This window comes from Muntiacus reevesi, chromosome 1 (genome assembly GCF_963930625.1).
Source record: "Muntiacus reevesi chromosome 1, mMunRee1.1, whole genome shotgun sequence".
In the NCBI taxonomy this organism is placed as follows: Eukaryota; Metazoa; Chordata; class Mammalia; order Artiodactyla; family Cervidae; genus Muntiacus; species Muntiacus reevesi.
In genome coordinates, this window is record NC_089249.1 from 159,241,065 (window position 1) to 159,257,363 (window position 16,299).

Genomic DNA, 16,299 nt, shown 5'->3' on the forward strand with positions numbered 1-16,299 from the left:
AATGAGAACAAACATGTAGAATGATAGAAAGGTAGGGTGGAGCTATTAAAGGAACTTGAGGTCCAAAGAAGGGAATTGGGGAGAGTTTGGCTCTAGTAACTTCTGACTTCTGTCCAGTAGGAAAAGGCATGACCGTTTGAGGTGGAGAGTTGAGATTGGTTTGGAGGGAAGGAGAAGATACTTTAAAAAGAAAACGGTTGATACGTGGTTCATTTTAATGGGTTTTTTTTCCCCTCCCCTTTATTTTACTGGTTGATTGAAGTGTGGATAATGTACAATATTAACAGAGTCAAGGTATCTGGTGACCTTGTACAACTCTGGGAAACTGTGTCTTTGATATTTGGCCTGAATAAGCAGCCATCTTTAGACTTTCTTCAGTGAAAGAAAAAAAAATAATCTCCATTCTAGTTGGGTCATTGCCTCTTTCTTTTATTGACTTGCATGTTGTTTTTGGAGGTACTTTGGAAAACAGTATTACATACCAGTTGAGTAACCTTGGACAAATTATGTAACTTCCTTAATGTCAGTATGGGCTTCCCTGGTGGCTCCAGGGAATCCGTCCTCAACGTAGGAGACCCAGATTCGATCCCTGGGTCAGGAAGATCCCTGGATAAGGGAATGGCAGCCCACTCCAGTATTCTTGCCTGGAGAATCCCGTGGACAGAGGAGTCTGGTGGGATACAGTCCATGGGGTCTCAGAGAGTCAAACATGACTGAGCAACTGACACACAATGTCAGTGTAATTCTCAGTAAAAATTCCACATCATAATTATATCTGATTGGGTTAAGGATTAAATAAACTATAACGAGTATCTGGTATATGGAACTCTGTTAAGTTTCCTACAGTATCTTCTTTAATAACAAGAATGAAGCTCTTTTCACTCAGACACTTCTTTTGTCCTAGAGGTCTTTTGGTCCTAATTGTTTCATTTTGGAAAAACAGGCTTTTTTACTTTCTTCAGCCTGACGTCAGTGATATGCCTCACATGGGCTGTGTGACTCAGGGGAAAATGAGTATTCTAGCTACACTATGTTGCCATTTGAGTTGGGGCCAGGATCAGAGTGACAGAATGGGCCCAGACCCCACAAGGAAGAGCAACGGAAGAGCTTCTGGACTAAACCAGGATCATCCAGCCATTTATATTGCACACTCTGCCCTGTAACTTAGCCTCCTGCCATCAGAGTTCTTAGAAAACAACGTTTTTTCTGATGTGCTTTCTGAGGGTGGGGGTTTGTCAGGATTACTTCAAAGGTTAACATACAACACACCATTAAAAAACAAAAACAAAAAACTGGGGGGTCAAATGAGTTTAGAAAATGCTGTAGATTATATCTGCCTCTCAATTCACATACATGAAAATGCTTTGTGAAATAGCACAGTAAAAGAAACCTGTTGTGGAACTATATTCAGCTCTCTATACCTTTTAATATCCCATGGCTTTTCTGATTCCTATCTACCTTTTCCCTTCAAGGTTGTATACCTTCTAAATGTGTTAAGCTTTCACATTCCCAACATAACATTCCACATACTGTTCCCACAGCATTTCACTCTTTGCTTTGTGATCTTACAAGCTGAGCTTCTGTCTGTGTGCTGTTCTGACTGATTGTTCTTTCTTCCTATGTAGGCCAGTGCGTGGAAAGCTAACAGAATGGAACACAAATCAGGACCCCTTTCCTCTAGCCGAGAGTCTGCTTTTACCAGTCCAATCTCTGTTACCAAACCAGTAGTACTGGCTGGTGGTGTAGTTTTAAGCTCTCCCAAAGAGGTGAGTGAGGATAAAGGAAAGCAGCCTTTTTTTGTGAAGTTGCCGTTCCCCATTTACTTAAACTGAGACTTGTTGTGGTATGTATAGCTCTAACTTCATTTCCTTTGTAGCTATTCTTAGCTCAGAGTCATTTCTTTACTAGTGATTCCCATTAGCATCCAAAGATAGGCGGTAACTGGGTGGAGTCTTTGGCCTGTGTCAGACTGGCATTATGCTTGCCTCTGGAGAAAGATCAGAGAGGTGCTATTTAAACCATCTGGTTTTAACTGTAAAAACTCTGCAGAACTGAACTCTGTTTAAATGAAAAGGATAGTTTATTTTTGGTAAAAGACAGTAATAAACAGACTGCCAGAGTCAGGAAAGCATTGCCATGTAGAAGTGGCCTAGAGAATCCCAGTACTTAGGTTTACTGCCAGGAACAACCTGTTTGTGGTATTTGCCCAGAGCCCCGCCAGCACCACTCCTCCAATTGAGATCAGCTCCTCTCGTCTGACCAAGTTGACCCGCCGAACTACTGACAGGAAGAGCGAGTTCCTGAAGACTCTGAAGGATGACCGGAATGGAGACTTCTCAGAGAGCAGAGAGTGTGAGAAGTTGGAAGATGTAAGACTGTGGGTTCTTCTAGGGCAACATAAGTGTTTTTCTGCATTATATATGTACTTTTTGTTTTTAAGAGAGAAAGATATGGCACATTTTCTTTTTAAGTACAGAGATTTGTTTATAGGAGTAACAGCTTGTGATAAAAGTGAGCTCAGTTCTTTGTTCAGCATATTTCAGATTACGGCTCATTTCAATGATAGTGGCCTTGGGACTTGGTGCTCTTAAACAGGGCAGCACTGCTTGAGTCTTGAATTGGTCATTGCTGTAAGAAGTTCGTTAAACTATAGAGGCTTTTTTTTTTTTTTTAAGGATTATATTTAACTGTAATGGAAGAAAATCTGACAAACAGAACCATAAAACAAGGGTTTTTGTTTTTGTATCTTGCAGCAGGTTCCTAGTCCAAGAGGTAATGGCATCTGTAGTATCAGGAAACTTCTAACTTTTGGTTACTTTGGACTAGGGTACTTGTGTTCCCATCCACTTTCTAGTTATGGAAAGGGCAGAGCCAAAAACCAGAAGAGGGATGTCCTTTTTAAAATGCTTTCTTAAAAGTCACCCCTGCAATTTCCACTCAAATTTTAAGTGGGCAGCTGTCAAATTGCCACTCCTAGCTGCGAAGAAGTTTAGAAAAGGGAGCTTTTTAAAAACTTAGCACATTGGTTCCTTAGTCCAAATCAGTAAGGAAGAATAGAAAATCAATACTGCATAGGCAGCTTGTAACTTCTGCCACAGTTGACCTAGCCTGAAGGTAAGATGGTAGCCAGTTGGTATCCTTTGAAAATCTTGGCAAGATGAGCAAGTTCTCATTTTTAAGTGGGGAAAACCTGTGGGCCAATGTAGAAAGCATCTCCTTAATCTCTTAAGATTACTTATCTTGCTCCAATAGATTATTAAACTAAACATGTCCTTCCTTTCCTTCCTGTCCTCCAGTCAGAGGACAACAGCACACCTGAACCAAAGGAAAATGGAGAGGAAGGCTGTCATCAGAATGGTCTTGCTCTCCCTGTAGAAGAGGAAGGGGAGGCCCTCTCTCACTCTTTGGAAGCAGAGCACAGGTAAGTGAAGATCAGATACACAAGGCTGTGTATGACCTACAAGGAGTTTGAACATACTTAAGACAGCTCCATTTCCAGTATAGAGAGAAGTGCCCACAGCAGCACAGCTTGTTCAGCACAACCTGCCCACAGGTTGGCCTGTTGCCCACTGGGTGTATTCCTTTATAGATTCAACCAGCTTTCCACATGCTTCTCTCCAAGGCTTTCTTGTAGTTCAGTTTCAGATGGGGTGGAGTGGGTGAGACCTGTTTCCTAGAGCTGTTATGGTGGCCCCTTTGGCCTCTCTCTCGATTTATGAGGCCTCTTCTTTAAATGAGGGCCTTGAACACAGAGCCAAGGTGTCTGGCCAACTGGATGGCAGATGGGACCTGCCAGGTACCTTCCTGAAAAGGAGCTCCTGTCCTTTTAAGCTGCTGTCCAGAGGAACTTAAAAAGGGGTAAACAAGACCACATGGTTATAGGGTTCACAATGCCATGAAATTAAGAGCACTCAGAGCGTCTTGCCTGGTGGTCCAGTGGTTAATTCTCCATGCTTCCACTGCAGGGGCATGGCTTCCATTCCTAGTCAGGGAAGTAAGATCCAACATGCCGTGTTGTGCAGTCAAGAAAAATAAATAAAAACTTAGGTATATGTGGCTATGTGCTGATTTGCTCACAGGAGACAGTGAGATTTCTTTGGTTTTGTCTATGGGACAGTTTGACTCTTTTCTTTATTCTGCTGCTTCTACATAAGAGTTCTCTATAACTCTTAGACTCTGGAAAGAGCAACTGTGTATTGATTTTGTATCCTGCAGCTTTGCTAAATTCATAGATTATCTCTAGTAATTTTCTGATATTACACAGTATCATGTCATCTGCAGACAGTGAAAGCTTTACTTCTTCTTTTCCCATCTGAATTTCTTTTATTTCTTTTTCTTCTCTGATTGCTGTAGCTAGGACTTCCAAAACTATGTTGAATAATAGTGGTGAAAGTGGACATCCTTGTCTTGTTCCTGAGCTTAGGGGGAATGCTTTCAGTTTTTCACCATTGAGAATGTTTGCTGTAGGCTTAACTTATATGGCCTTTACTGTATTGAGGTAGGTTCCTTCTATGCCCATTTTTTGAAGAGTTTTAATCATAAATAGGTGCTGAATTTGTCAAAGGCCTCTTCTGCATCTATTGAGATTGGAAAGAGCAATTGTGGAGATCCACCATCCAATTCCAAGCAACTAAGTAGTCATAATTAAAGATTATCTTACTGGGTATAAAGAATAAAACCCACGTTTCTTCTCTAAGCAGATACCATTGTCCCTGGACAGGAAAGTTTCTGTGGAAAGTTAAGGGCTTCCCTCCCACTTAAAGCTGTATTTTCTTTGCCTGACCTGCTTCTACTAGGTTACTGAAAGCAATGGGATGGCAGGAGTATCCTGAAAATGATGAGAATTGTCTTCCCCTCACAGAGGATGAGCTCAGAGAGTTCCATATGAAGACAGAGCAGGTATGTGGTAAACTTTGCTGGAGACCAGTTAATGAGTAAGAGAAAAAAGTGCTAGGACAGTCACTGCCCTTGGGAAGTCCCAGTTTTGGGTGTGAGAAGAATCTTGAGAAAGAAAACAGTAAATAAGTCGCCATTGTAGAAATACAGAGGAGCATACCAGGCCATAACGATCTCCAGTGGTGGACATAGAAACCAGGTCAGTGGTTAGCAGATTACAGAAAGCAATATGTTATTTCATCCTGACAGCTCTAACTCCTCATCAGAATCACAAGGCTATGTTCCAAGGTTATGGGCTGAGCCCTTGGTCCCTGGGGAAGCAGGCTATGCTTGCAGCCCTGTGGATTCCCTCTGGTACCGCAACCAGAGCCAAGAAACCAAATAGTCTCTCTGAATTTCTTCAACAAATGCCTAGATTCTTTCCCTGAATAAAACACTGCCAGATCCCTACAAACCTCATGGAACTTAAGTTCTGGTGGTATGTATTTAAAGCATAGATGATTCATTTGCACATTACAGTTCAAAAAGCACTGCTATAAGAAATCTTCAGTTTCTTAGAAGAAAGAACATTCTTAGAACTTTCTGGCTAAAATGGAGCTGAAGCCTGGTCTTTCCCAACTTCCCTGATGGCTCAGGGAATACAGAAAACCTGGTTTTGATTCCTGGGTCAGGAAGATCCCCTGGAGAAGGGAATGGCAACCCACTCCAGTATTGTTGCCTGGGAAATTCCATGAACAGAGGAGCCAGTTGGGCTACAGTCCACGGGGTTGCAGAGTTGACTGAGCAACTAACACTTTGGCTTTCTGGCCTTTACCAGGCCCCATGGGCCAGTGTAGTGACTGATGATTGTCTTTTTCTTTTTTTCCCATGCCAACCACAGCTGAGAAGAAATGGCTTTGGAAAGAATGGCTTCTTGCAGAGTCGAAGTTCCAGCCTATTCTCCCCTTGGAGAAGCACTTGCAGAGCAGAGTTTGAGGACTCAGACACGGAGACAAGTAGCAGTGAGACATCTGATGACGATGCCTGGAAGTAGGCGTATAAATGCTAACAGTTAAATCTGACCCAGTAAACTCAGCTTGTGTGTTTAGGGGTTATACAGAAGAAATCGTTCTTTTCCTTTTCCTTTTCTTATGTTATTGTTGAATACTTCATGCACAAGGGAAATAATCATATCCCAAAGAGAGAGCGAGCGATTGGCTTGTTTAGCTTTTGTTGTTGTTCTTCCCTGTTATCTGCTTAATAGAGAGAACTTTGTGTGGTGGGAAAGATTTTTAAAACACACATACACACAGTATATATGGGGCAATGCACAGGTGGGAGCTGGCAGTGCAGAGAGGAGGAGACACTGGTCTGCAGCAACAGCTTCTACTACCAGCCCTTGGGGCACTCACCCCTGTGCTCAAGCAATCATTGTCAATGACAAAGTGACTATTGAAGTTATAATTGTATTAAATTAATGCTAATAATTTGGATATTTTATTTTATTTCTGGCTGCTCGGGTAACATTAGCCCTTAACCAAGCAATATGTGGTTTTTTCCCTTTTTTTTTTTTTTCTTTCTGGGTACAGCTGTAAAATATTTGGATATAGGAAATGTTGTGTTATTCTTGCAGCCTTGATATTCAGGGTGGATTGTAAAATATAAATTTTTGTGAGATTTCAAAGATTAAGATTATTTTGATAACATTATTTACAGATTTAAAAGATGTGGTTATCACAAGTCTGTTGAGGGGGAAAACTACTGCATAAAATAACTAACTTGGAATAAATATTTTGCATCAGTTTGGATTGTCTTGTGTAAGAAGTATATTTTCTTTAAAATTAAATGAGTGGATTTAGAGGTCTGAGGAAAATCCAAATTCAGACACACCTGTTTCTCCTTTTAGCAGATACATTTTTGATGCAGAAAAACCTGTGCAATAAACTACCAGTAATAAAACCAGAAACCCAAATTTCCTTTCTGACGCTGTTTTTCACTGCCCATGTATTTGCCAGTGTGCCTATTTTAAGGAACTCTGTGCCTCAATATTCCTGCTAAATATTAAGAATATAGGGAGAGTGTCCCAGGCATTGTGCAAGGCCCTGGGAATGCAAGGAGCACCCAACTCAATAGGGAAGAGAAGAAACAGTTACATTAAAAATGGAATCTTAGGCCAAGATCTGATGGACAATTAGAAGTGAACAGATCACTGATAGTGGCATTCTTTGACTAGCTGTCTATCACGTGGTCCCTAGTGGATATAGCAGCCCAAGATTATACTCTTAATGGGAGACAACAAGCCAAGGGGTAACAGGCCCAACCACCAGTTAGGATCACTGTCTTACAGTGTAGATTTCAGAAGGGGTAGAGACTAGAGAAAGAGAAACCACCATGGTGCTTGGTAGATTCTAAAGGAGAGGAAGGCAGAGTACTGATAAGAAAACTTGGGACTTACTTGATGATCTAGTGGATAAGACACCACGGTTCCAGTGTAGAAGGCAAGGGTTCAACTCCTTATCGGGAAACTAGGATCCCATGTGCCATGTGGGGGTTTGAGAGAGAGAAATTAATAGAGGAAGGAAGGAAAAGAAAAAACTTGACAGTTATGACACTATATTAATTGCGAACCTTGATTTCAGTATTAAAATATGAAAAAGTGTGCATCTTAGGATCAATGAAATACTATTAAATGAACTATAAATTGGAAATGAGAAGTACGTTAGACATATCCTGTATATTTGGTCTTGGGCTTTACCACTTAACTAGCGCTCTCAGAACAAATTTCTAAAATGTAGCCCTTTTCTCACTTGAAATTGAGTTGGACTTTAATTACATACTTTGAAACACTTTGTAACCTGCTGCTCCTCATACCTTGGCCTTAAGCACCTGGGGGCAGGGTAACCACTACCTGCTTGTTTAGAAACATGGAGCTAGGTCACAGCTCCTGTTTCTGTTGGATTTATCTACTTGGGGAGCTGGCAGGGAGATCTGGTCAGCAAGAATGGGGCCTGTGTGGGCCCCAGTCTCGAGTGAAGGGGTACCTTTCTATATTTGATTTCCTCTTCTGATGGATTATGTTCTCCCAGAACCTTCTTTTCTGGGCTGTGCGGATTATCTTGATGGGGGCCGGGGTGCGGGTGGGTGGCGGGAACTGGGAGTTGGGGAGCCTTGGTGTGACTTGGTTATACAAAAGATGTTACCTCCAGAGAGGCATGGTAGATGGAAATGCATGTTACTCAACCATCAAATCATGGTTTCCAGGCACAATCCCTTCTCAAGTATTCCCTGGATGGACAATGACATGTAACTTGGGATACATCCACTTGGGCAAAACTAGAAGAAAACGACACTTTTCTGCCAGAGGCTATTAAACGACCAAGATGGAGTTACATGATATGGACTCAGCTATTCTAGGAGGCAGCTGTTTGCTCCCCTTTATTAATGTAGGCAGAAAAACCAAGGTGTGGTGGTTAAGAGACTTGCCTATACGCATACAATGAGGTGCAACAATGTTTTAACAGTGTTTCTCAAGCCAGGGACTCCTCCCTAAGGTGACTAAGCCTTCCCACTCATTGTCCAGACCTGCCCACACCTGAGGTGGTTGCCCAGAGAGCTAAAGCTTCTCCCCAAACAAACTTGACCTGGTAAACGTGGTCTTTCCTCTCTGCCTTTGGCTATTTCATCCTCCTCTCCCTTTCCCTCTACCCCTCTGTCCTGTTTTCTCCAGGTCTTGGCTGGTGTCAGGAAAGGGGTCCCCTCCCATGGCCTCCCACTCCAGGGAGCCAGGGCTCCTGCCCTGCGGGTCCTGTGACATGGTTTTCCGCTCCTGGCCCCTGCTGGCCACCCACACTCGGCGCTTCTGCATTGGCGGTCAGACCCGGGAGGTGACAGTTGGAGCACAGCCCCCAGTAGCCACTGAACCACGGGTACCCAGGGAAAGGGCCTCCATGGTCATGAGTGGGTATTGAAGTGGCTAACTCTCAGCATTGCTCACCCCACACCCCGTCCACAGGTTGTGCCACAAGAACACCAGTGCCTCCCGGACCAGGAGGCCAGCAAGTCGGCTCTGAAGAGGCTAACAGAGGAGGTACACCTGGCTTTCCCCACGGGCTCAAAACAGCATTCCCCCCCCCAAACTTAGAGATCACGCGTGGGTCAGATTACTCCAACAGAGGCTGCCGGTAACTGTTACCTCCAGGTGCAGCGGCTGCGGCTGTATCTGCAGGAAATGAGACCCTGGATAACAGAAGTCCCCAGGGGGCCACAGGGGCCCTGGAGGTGTTCAGAGGCGACGACTCGGAGCGCCTACTCCAAGGCTGCTGGCAGCCTGGGCGAGCGGCTGCTGGTGCTGCACTGGACTCACGCAAGGCGCGTGGCAGAGACCGCGGCACGGAGCTGGGCCCTAGAGCAACGCGGCGAGGGTGAGGGGACAGAGGGGGGCTAGGGTCCACCTTTCCCCCTTGGCCTGAGGTCGCCCGACGGGAGCTCGCCTGACTCGATCTCTTACCCCCTCAGAACTGAGCCGGCGCCTCCAAGGTTTGGCCCGGACCGGGGACGGGAAATCACGCATATTCAGTCTGGAGCGGGAGCTTCGAGAACTCCGGGCAGAGACAGGGCGAACGCGGGGAGCTGTGGAGGAGCTAGGGGCGCACGTTCAGCAGCTCCTGGCCAACCCGGTGTAAGCAGGGCGCGTGGGAACCCGGGAGAGCCGCGCCTGCGCGGGGCGGGGCTTGGGCGGGGAGGGGGCTCTGCCTGGAGGCCGCGCGGGAGCCGTCGGGAAGGGGCGGGGCTACCGGAGACCCGCGTCTTGATCTCTGAAGCGGTCCCAGCGCCGCCGGCCCCCACCTCAGCACCCGGCTGAACACCTTGAGAGAAGCAGAACTCTGTGGTCCGGTGCTACAGGCCACCCCAGGGACTCTGCCTGCGGAGATCGGGTGAGGTCCGGGCCTGGGGACGGGTGAGGTCCGGGCCCCGGGACGGGTGATCAATTCTGGTAAAACGCTGCTGCCTTCTTGTCCCGTACTCCCTAGGGCCCTGCGTGAGGCCTATATTCGAGGCGGGGGCCGGGACCCCGGCGTTCTGGGCTGGATGTGGCAACTGCAAGCGGAGGCATCGGCTCTGGAGCTTCGGCGGTCGCGGACCGGCAGGGGTGAACAGGAGCGGGCCAGCCAGAAGACCTCTCTGGAAAGAGGAAAGGGCGGTAAGAGAGGACGCCTTTAGCTTGAGAACCACTGAAGTAAAAGTCCGAAGTAGAACACTTGTCTTTGTGGTGGTGGTAAGACTGTTAGCCGACAAGTCGACCGTGTTCAGAGAGTACCAAGGCTGGAGAGCTGCTCAGAGCAGCTGGTCACCAGAGATAAGAGGTGACAGGTCACATTTGTTCAATCTCAGGAGGACGGGCAGGTGCTGCATTTAAGGAGCTTCTAGCAGTGGAGGCTGAAAACCGGCGACTGGAGGCAGAAATCCTGGCTTTGCAAATGCAGAGGGGCGCAGGCCAGATGCCCTGGGGTCAGTGAGCACCCAGTTCCACCCTGCCTAGCTCTCCCCAGCAGACCAGGCTCAGAGAAAGGGGTTAGAGGGACCATGCACAGGGAATGCGACCCGTGTCTGCGCCCCATCAGTCCGTGTCCACGCGCATCTCCAGGTGTCCGCATGGGTTTGGCTCTTGGGGATGAGGTATCTCAGCGCAACTACTTGCTGCGTCCTGCTCAAGGGCCCCGGCTCTTCCCTGTACCTAGGGTGCGGGGAGCCGAGACTTGCGGCCAATCCGAGCCCACGCCTGAGGAGGGAAGATCGCCTCCCGCCTCCACTGGCTCCCCGGCTGCCGCCCTCCACCGGAGTCCTGTTCTTGGGTGGCGCTGAGAAGGCTGTGAGGACCGGGGGTTGGGATGGGGGCAGTTCTGCCCTGTGCAGCTGGGGGAGCCCAAGGAGCATAGTGTCTGCCTGGGAGGCTTTCTGGAGGAATTAACTCTCCTCCCGGCGCAGTCGCAGCTTCCTGGAGCCATGACCAGAAACCTGGCCAGGGATCCGTACTACCTCCTGCCCTCTACTGACGTCCTGGGCCCTGCACCCTACGACCCCGGGTGAGGCCTGCTCCCTCCTTCGACATCCTCTGTGACTTGGTCACTGCTGCTAGTTAAGGAGACCCACTCAGGCCAGCTAGGATGGGGGAACTGCACTGGGGGGGTGGGAGGGTGAAGGACTGGGGTGTGCATTTTTGAGACCTGTGTTTCCTAGGGCTGGCCTTGTCATTTTCTATGACTTCCTGCGGGGCCTTGAGGCTTCTTGGGTTTGGGTGCAACTAATGACTGGCTTGGCCCGAGATGGACAGGAGTCAGGAGGGTCCACTGCCCTGCCCCCAGCCCTTTGCTTGCCCCCACCTCCAGCTCCTGGGCCCACCGGCAACTGTGCCATCCTTGCCAGCAAGCAGCCTGTACCCAGGTCAGTCCACGGGGATTATTTCCTTGGTGCTTTTTGCCACAGTTGAGGCTTGTCTCTCATTCTGCTCTATTTTCTCATCTGTATACAAGGACTCTGGCTCTGAGGGCCAAGTCCTAGGAAGGGAACATAACCACTTCTGACTCCTGACACGTTTTTGGTTTTGCTCTAGACTACCACCCTCACCATCAGTAGCCTTGATCTGTGAGCTCCAGGCCTGGCAGGGGCTAGCATGGGCTGAGGCACCACAGCCAAAGGCCTGGACCTCACTAGTGCTATTTGACCAGAATCAGAGGTTGCTAAGTGGTTGTTGGCGTCTCCCACTTCGGGCCCTCCCTCTGGACCCCAGCCTTAGCCCTGGGCAGCTGAACGGGATTCCCCAGGTGAGTGTGGAGGATAGGGGCTGGGTCTGCTCCACGTTACAGATGCAAGACCATTTCATCTTTCCCCAGGTTAATCAGGCCGAGCTCTTTGTGAGACTGGTGAATGCAAGAGATGCAGGTGTCCAGGCCCTGGCAGAGGTCAATCCAGCAAATGCCCATGAGTACCAGCACCCACCTCTGGTGAGGGCCCAACTAGAGTGGGGACACCACAGGTGTGGCTGATGTGGTTAATAACCAGCCTTTGTTGACTACTATGTACTTACCAAGCCATTACTAAGTGTTTTCTGTGAATGAACTCACATGACTCACATATCCTATTAGGTCCATACTACTGTGTCAACAGATAAGGAAATGAGAGCACAATGAGGTTAACCTGGTTCACAGTAAGCAGTTAACCATAAGGTGGTGTGACACCAGACGCCGTGCTGTTAACCTCCATACAAACCGATTGCTACAGATCTCCTTCTTGTTCCACAGGTACCCAACTCATCTTCACCGGAAGCCAGCCCCCTCGCCCCAGCAACTGTCTTTGTTGACCCCCCTCCTCCCAAAGATGCCTGAACCAGCAGACTCAGGCATAAAGAGGGTTTGGGCCCTCCCCACAACTTTGACCCACCCCCACTAGCTCTGAGTCCAGAAGAATGGGGGTATGAGTAGCTTAATGTGCACAAGACTGAGGCCTCTTCTGGGATCTGCAGCTTTACCAACTCCATGTTCTGAGAAGTCTGGAAACATAGATGTGAGCACATAACATGTGCTCCAATCCCGTCTCTAACTTCAACAAGCACTTGGCCTTTCTTATTATCCTTTTGTTAAAAAAGACTGATGTGAGGATTAAACAGTATTGTCAGTATTACAGTATTGTCTAGCATATAAATTCTTTGAAAGATGACTTGGAGACAGTCTTTCATTCACCTAAAGGAACTCTATGAGCTCCTCCCCATGTTTTTTTTTTTTTTTAATAAAGCCAGTCTTACTGCCCACTTATTTATCCCAGCTTCTTCACATCCTCCAGGAAGCCTTCCAGATTCTCAAGGTCTCCATAAAACAGGGAGCTTCTGTAGCCTATCTACTTAAAACAACCCAGTCATGTTCCCCCCAAGTTGGCAGGGGGGGCTCATCAGAGGTGAAATCCAGCTGGTATTACATTGGGCCTGGCCCCAGACCCCAGTGTCAGCAAAATCAAAGACTTGATAATTAAGAGCTGCCTTTGCCTCCAACACTGATGGTTCGAATTCCAGGTTCTAACCTGCTATCTTGCCCAGTGCAGCAAAGTAGCCCTGTGAGTGTTGGAATTATCAAACCCCATTAGGTAGTAGAGGGCTGGCACTGTTTGGAATTCAGATCCTGCCTGGTATAAAGCCTTTTCTTAAAGGTCAGCTCAGAGGCAGCCAAGTCACAGATCTTACACTGGCTCTGCACCCTGGACATGAGCAAGTGCCCAATGGGATGGCGTTAGTACCAGTGGCCTAAGCACCAGCACCCTTGGCCTGGGCAGCCAGAATTGCTGAGCCAGTTTCCACCTTTCAGCCCCTCATCCCACTGAAATGCTCCAGGCGGCCCAGGATCCCACTTTAATATCTTTAAACACAAGTCCAGAGGCCAGAAGCATTTTAGCATCTTTATTTAAGAAGTCAAAACTGTGGACAGGTAACAATTCCAATTGTTGATATTTTCTGTACAGAAAGGTTCAAATATAACAATGTAACTCAACCAGCCAGTTCGCCCCACAGATTCTTCCAGCCACATCCAAAGTGACCAGTCAGTCACTCAGCCACTTGCAAGCTCAATTTTATACAGTTAGCACAACAGTTTTCCTCAAAGATCACTCCCCTCTGCCCGCTCCCCTGCCCCAAGTTTTCTTCAGTTCTTTTTCCAGGACAGGACTATGGCCCTACTTGGAGACCAGGTGGATACCAAGGTGCCACCCAAGGTCTGGAATAGCTGTTATTAGCTCACAAAGTCCATCAAACAGTATCAGCACCAAAGAACAAGACCTTCACTAAGTCTTGTTTTGTAGCCCCTGTCCAGGGAGAGCACCACTCAATTTGCAAGACAGCCCGGGTTCAGAGTATTTATAATGGAAAAGATATAGCACCATTGGAAGATAAGGGCCTGCAGCCATGCTTGATTTAATCACCTCCACAATAGACAGGAAAAAAACACAAAAACTTTTGGCCACTGTATAAAACCCGGAGTGCTCCAAGAGGCACAGATTAAGCCAAGAAAAAAAAATCATCAAAGCCTCAACCTTTGCTTACAATCTTTATTGAAGTTATACAAAAAGAATCCCCGAAAAGTGAAAAAATACATTATATACAAAAACACTTTCCATTGGGAGGAAGGCTCTGCTCCCTCTCTTAACATGCAGTGCTTTCAACTGTAGCTCCGGCCTCCACTGTCCCCTCCACTGCTGCCCGGCTTTCAGCTTTATTCTCAGCCTGGAAGATAAACAAGGAGCCTGGGCATAAGTGACCCTACTTTAAGCCGTTCTTTCTTAGGCTTGACTGAGGAACAACACAGGCCCCTTAAATTCTGCTTTGCTCTCTACACTAAAAGGGATCACAAGTATACAGCCACTTCCTAACCTCTCTAATCGGGCTGATAGAGTCAGTGTTCATGTATTAAAGAGGAGCAAGCAAAAGTGACCGAATGGTCTTGGCAATCAAGTGTCTTCTCACACATTCATTAGAGGGGGACCTGTGCTATGTATTTGACAATGAGACATCTTACATTTCATAACCAAACTGTTTCCTGTACAATATTGTTTTTATGAAAAGTAACCAAATAATCCAAAGATCAAGTTGGGGAACATGCATTGGTTTCCCCAGGCCCTGAGAACAAGGGAAATAAGGCAAGAGTCCAAACCCTGCTTAACTGCCCACCTCCTCCTCCATGTTTTCGGAAACTTCAGTTCCACTGGAAACAGTGTCCCCACTGCCTCCATTCACCTCCGGCTCTTGTTTGGCTTTCTTTGCATCATCTTTCCGGGGGCTCTCTTCCTCTGGTTTCCTCTATAAAGATATAATTAATTGTGAAAGCTTCACAAATGTGCTTACTGTCTTTAAAAGGACAATTATAAAACAATTTTGTAACACATGCCTCTTCCCTATGGTGCAAAGATCATGAACACCAGGATTCACAGCTCTAGGGGTCTCCCGAGTCACAGCCTGTCCTCTGGTATGCCCCAACATACCAGTTCAGCCTCTCTAAGGATGAAGAGTGAGGACAGGGATGAGGAATAGACAACAGTAACCAACCCACAAATCTGAATTTCTACTGGTAAGTCAGGAAGCAAAGTAAGAGTGGAGGCTCTCTCACAAGTTTAGGGAGGTCTGCTGCTGAATGACTACTGTAAACCTGCCAGTTTCCCAAGATGGGCTGATCTGACCAGTCCTCCTCAGCAGCTTTCCTAATAGCTTTCCCTAATAGCAGCTTTCCCCTGGACTAAAATAGAACAGAAGAGTGTTGCTAGAAGACATATTTAATGGAGAACTAGCTTCAATTCTCACTCACTTTTGAAAAATGACTCTATATATTTCTTTTGGCTGCACTAGGTCCTAGTTGTGGCACTCAGGATCTGTGAGCTTTAGCTGTGGCATATGGGATCCAGTTCCCTGACCAGGGATCGAACTCAGGCCCCCTACCATGTGAGCTTGGAGTCTTACCCACTGAACCACCAGGGAAGTCCCAAAACAGATGTCTTATTGTACCAAGTATTAGGGATGTTTATGTGAAAGGTAATTCTCATGTATCATTTGGAGGGAGGGAAATGCAGAGTAGGAAGAATATAGAAAAGAAATGATCACATGTAGATTTACCTTCTTTCTGACAAGGTGGGAAATATCAGTAACACAATTTGATGAGGAAGCACCATCTGTTGGCTTTCTACTGGCAATCTGGGCAAAAAAGAAACCTTTGTTAGCAATGTACTGCTATATATGAAATATACACTGAGGCCTAATATTAATTGACAAAAATCACCTGAATACCCACCATGGAAACCGAAGAGCTTCCTCCACTAGGGGTGAAACCTGAAGTAGAGCTCTCCACCTGTGAGAAATGACAAACCCAAGTGGGTCCCAGGATAGAACCCAGCAGGTCACCTACCTACAAGCAACATCACCCACCCTCTCTACTCAGACCCACGGTCACACATTAAATAGCTGAAAAAGAATTCAAACCCACCGTCTGGCTCCAGAGCATACTGTCTTAAGCACTGTATTTACTATTTGAGAGGAAATTGTATAGACTTCTCACATTCTGACATCTGACTCCCTGGAAACCAAGTCATGAGGAAGATTCCTAGCAAATGGAACACTAGTACCATGATAAAGGGCCTTCAAAAATATCCAATGTGTGACTACCAAAACTCCACAAGGAAACCAAACAAACCAGAGTTGCTTTCAGAGCCAGTTCAGCTACATTCCCACTACGCTGGGACTCCTTTGCATCTTCTATCTTCTCTCTAATTTCAGGGAGCAGCTCCTTCAGCTCCTCAATTTCTTTCTCATATTCAGTAGGTGATCCTTCAGCCTCCTTCATCTGCTCATTTAGTACAGCTAGAAAGAAAAGGCTGAAGTGATCAGTAAGTAATAGATGA

General features: G+C 46.6%; 3 protein-coding genes across 11 annotated transcripts in view; 2 read left to right on the forward strand and 1 right to left on the reverse strand.

Annotated features, from left to right (window-relative positions):
- GPBP1L1 (GC-rich promoter binding protein 1 like 1) overlaps window positions 1-6,683 on the forward strand; it is a 61,465-nt gene extending 54,782 nt beyond the window's left edge. For all 8 annotated transcript variants that reach the window (XM_065914056.1, XM_065914062.1, XM_065914002.1 and 5 more), the window contains 5 exons: window positions 1,626-1,766; window positions 2,211-2,369; window positions 3,297-3,421; window positions 4,797-4,899; window positions 5,777-6,683. In XM_065914056.1, coding sequence (XP_065770128.1) covers window positions 1,626-1,766; window positions 2,211-2,369; window positions 3,297-3,421; window positions 4,797-4,899; window positions 5,777-5,929 — 681 coding nt within the window. In that variant the 3' untranslated portion in view covers window positions 5,930-6,683. The remainder of the gene's footprint in view (window positions 1-1,625; window positions 1,767-2,210; window positions 2,370-3,296; window positions 3,422-4,796; window positions 4,900-5,776) is intronic.
- A 1,375-nt stretch (window positions 6,684-8,058) lies between these two features.
- On the forward strand, window positions 8,059-12,353 carry CCDC17 (coiled-coil domain containing 17). The gene is given in 13 exon segments (XM_065911231.1): window positions 8,059-8,825; window positions 8,888-8,962; window positions 9,074-9,296; window positions 9,391-9,553; window positions 9,726-9,809; window positions 9,906-10,075; window positions 10,267-10,383; window positions 10,614-10,744; window positions 10,861-10,958; window positions 11,113-11,316; window positions 11,486-11,696; window positions 11,766-11,876; window positions 12,174-12,353. Coding segments are annotated over 13 exon segments (1,956 nt in total). The 5' UTR covers window positions 8,059-8,636.
- Window positions 12,354-13,948: 1,595 nt separating this feature from the next.
- Window positions 13,949-16,299, reverse strand: part of NASP (nuclear autoantigenic sperm protein) — a 29,242-nt gene continuing 26,891 nt past the window's right edge. For both annotated transcript variants that reach the window (XM_065914072.1, XM_065914081.1), the window contains 5 exons: window positions 16,092-16,258; window positions 15,693-15,749; window positions 15,518-15,595; window positions 14,582-14,710; window positions 13,949-14,137 (listed from right to left, as the gene is read on the reverse strand). In XM_065914072.1, the coding sequence (XP_065770144.1) occupies window positions 14,057-14,137; window positions 14,582-14,710; window positions 15,518-15,595; window positions 15,693-15,749; window positions 16,092-16,258 (512 nt within the window). In that variant the 3' untranslated portion in view covers window positions 13,949-14,056. The remainder of the gene's footprint in view (window positions 14,138-14,581; window positions 14,711-15,517; window positions 15,596-15,692; window positions 15,750-16,091; window positions 16,259-16,299) is intronic.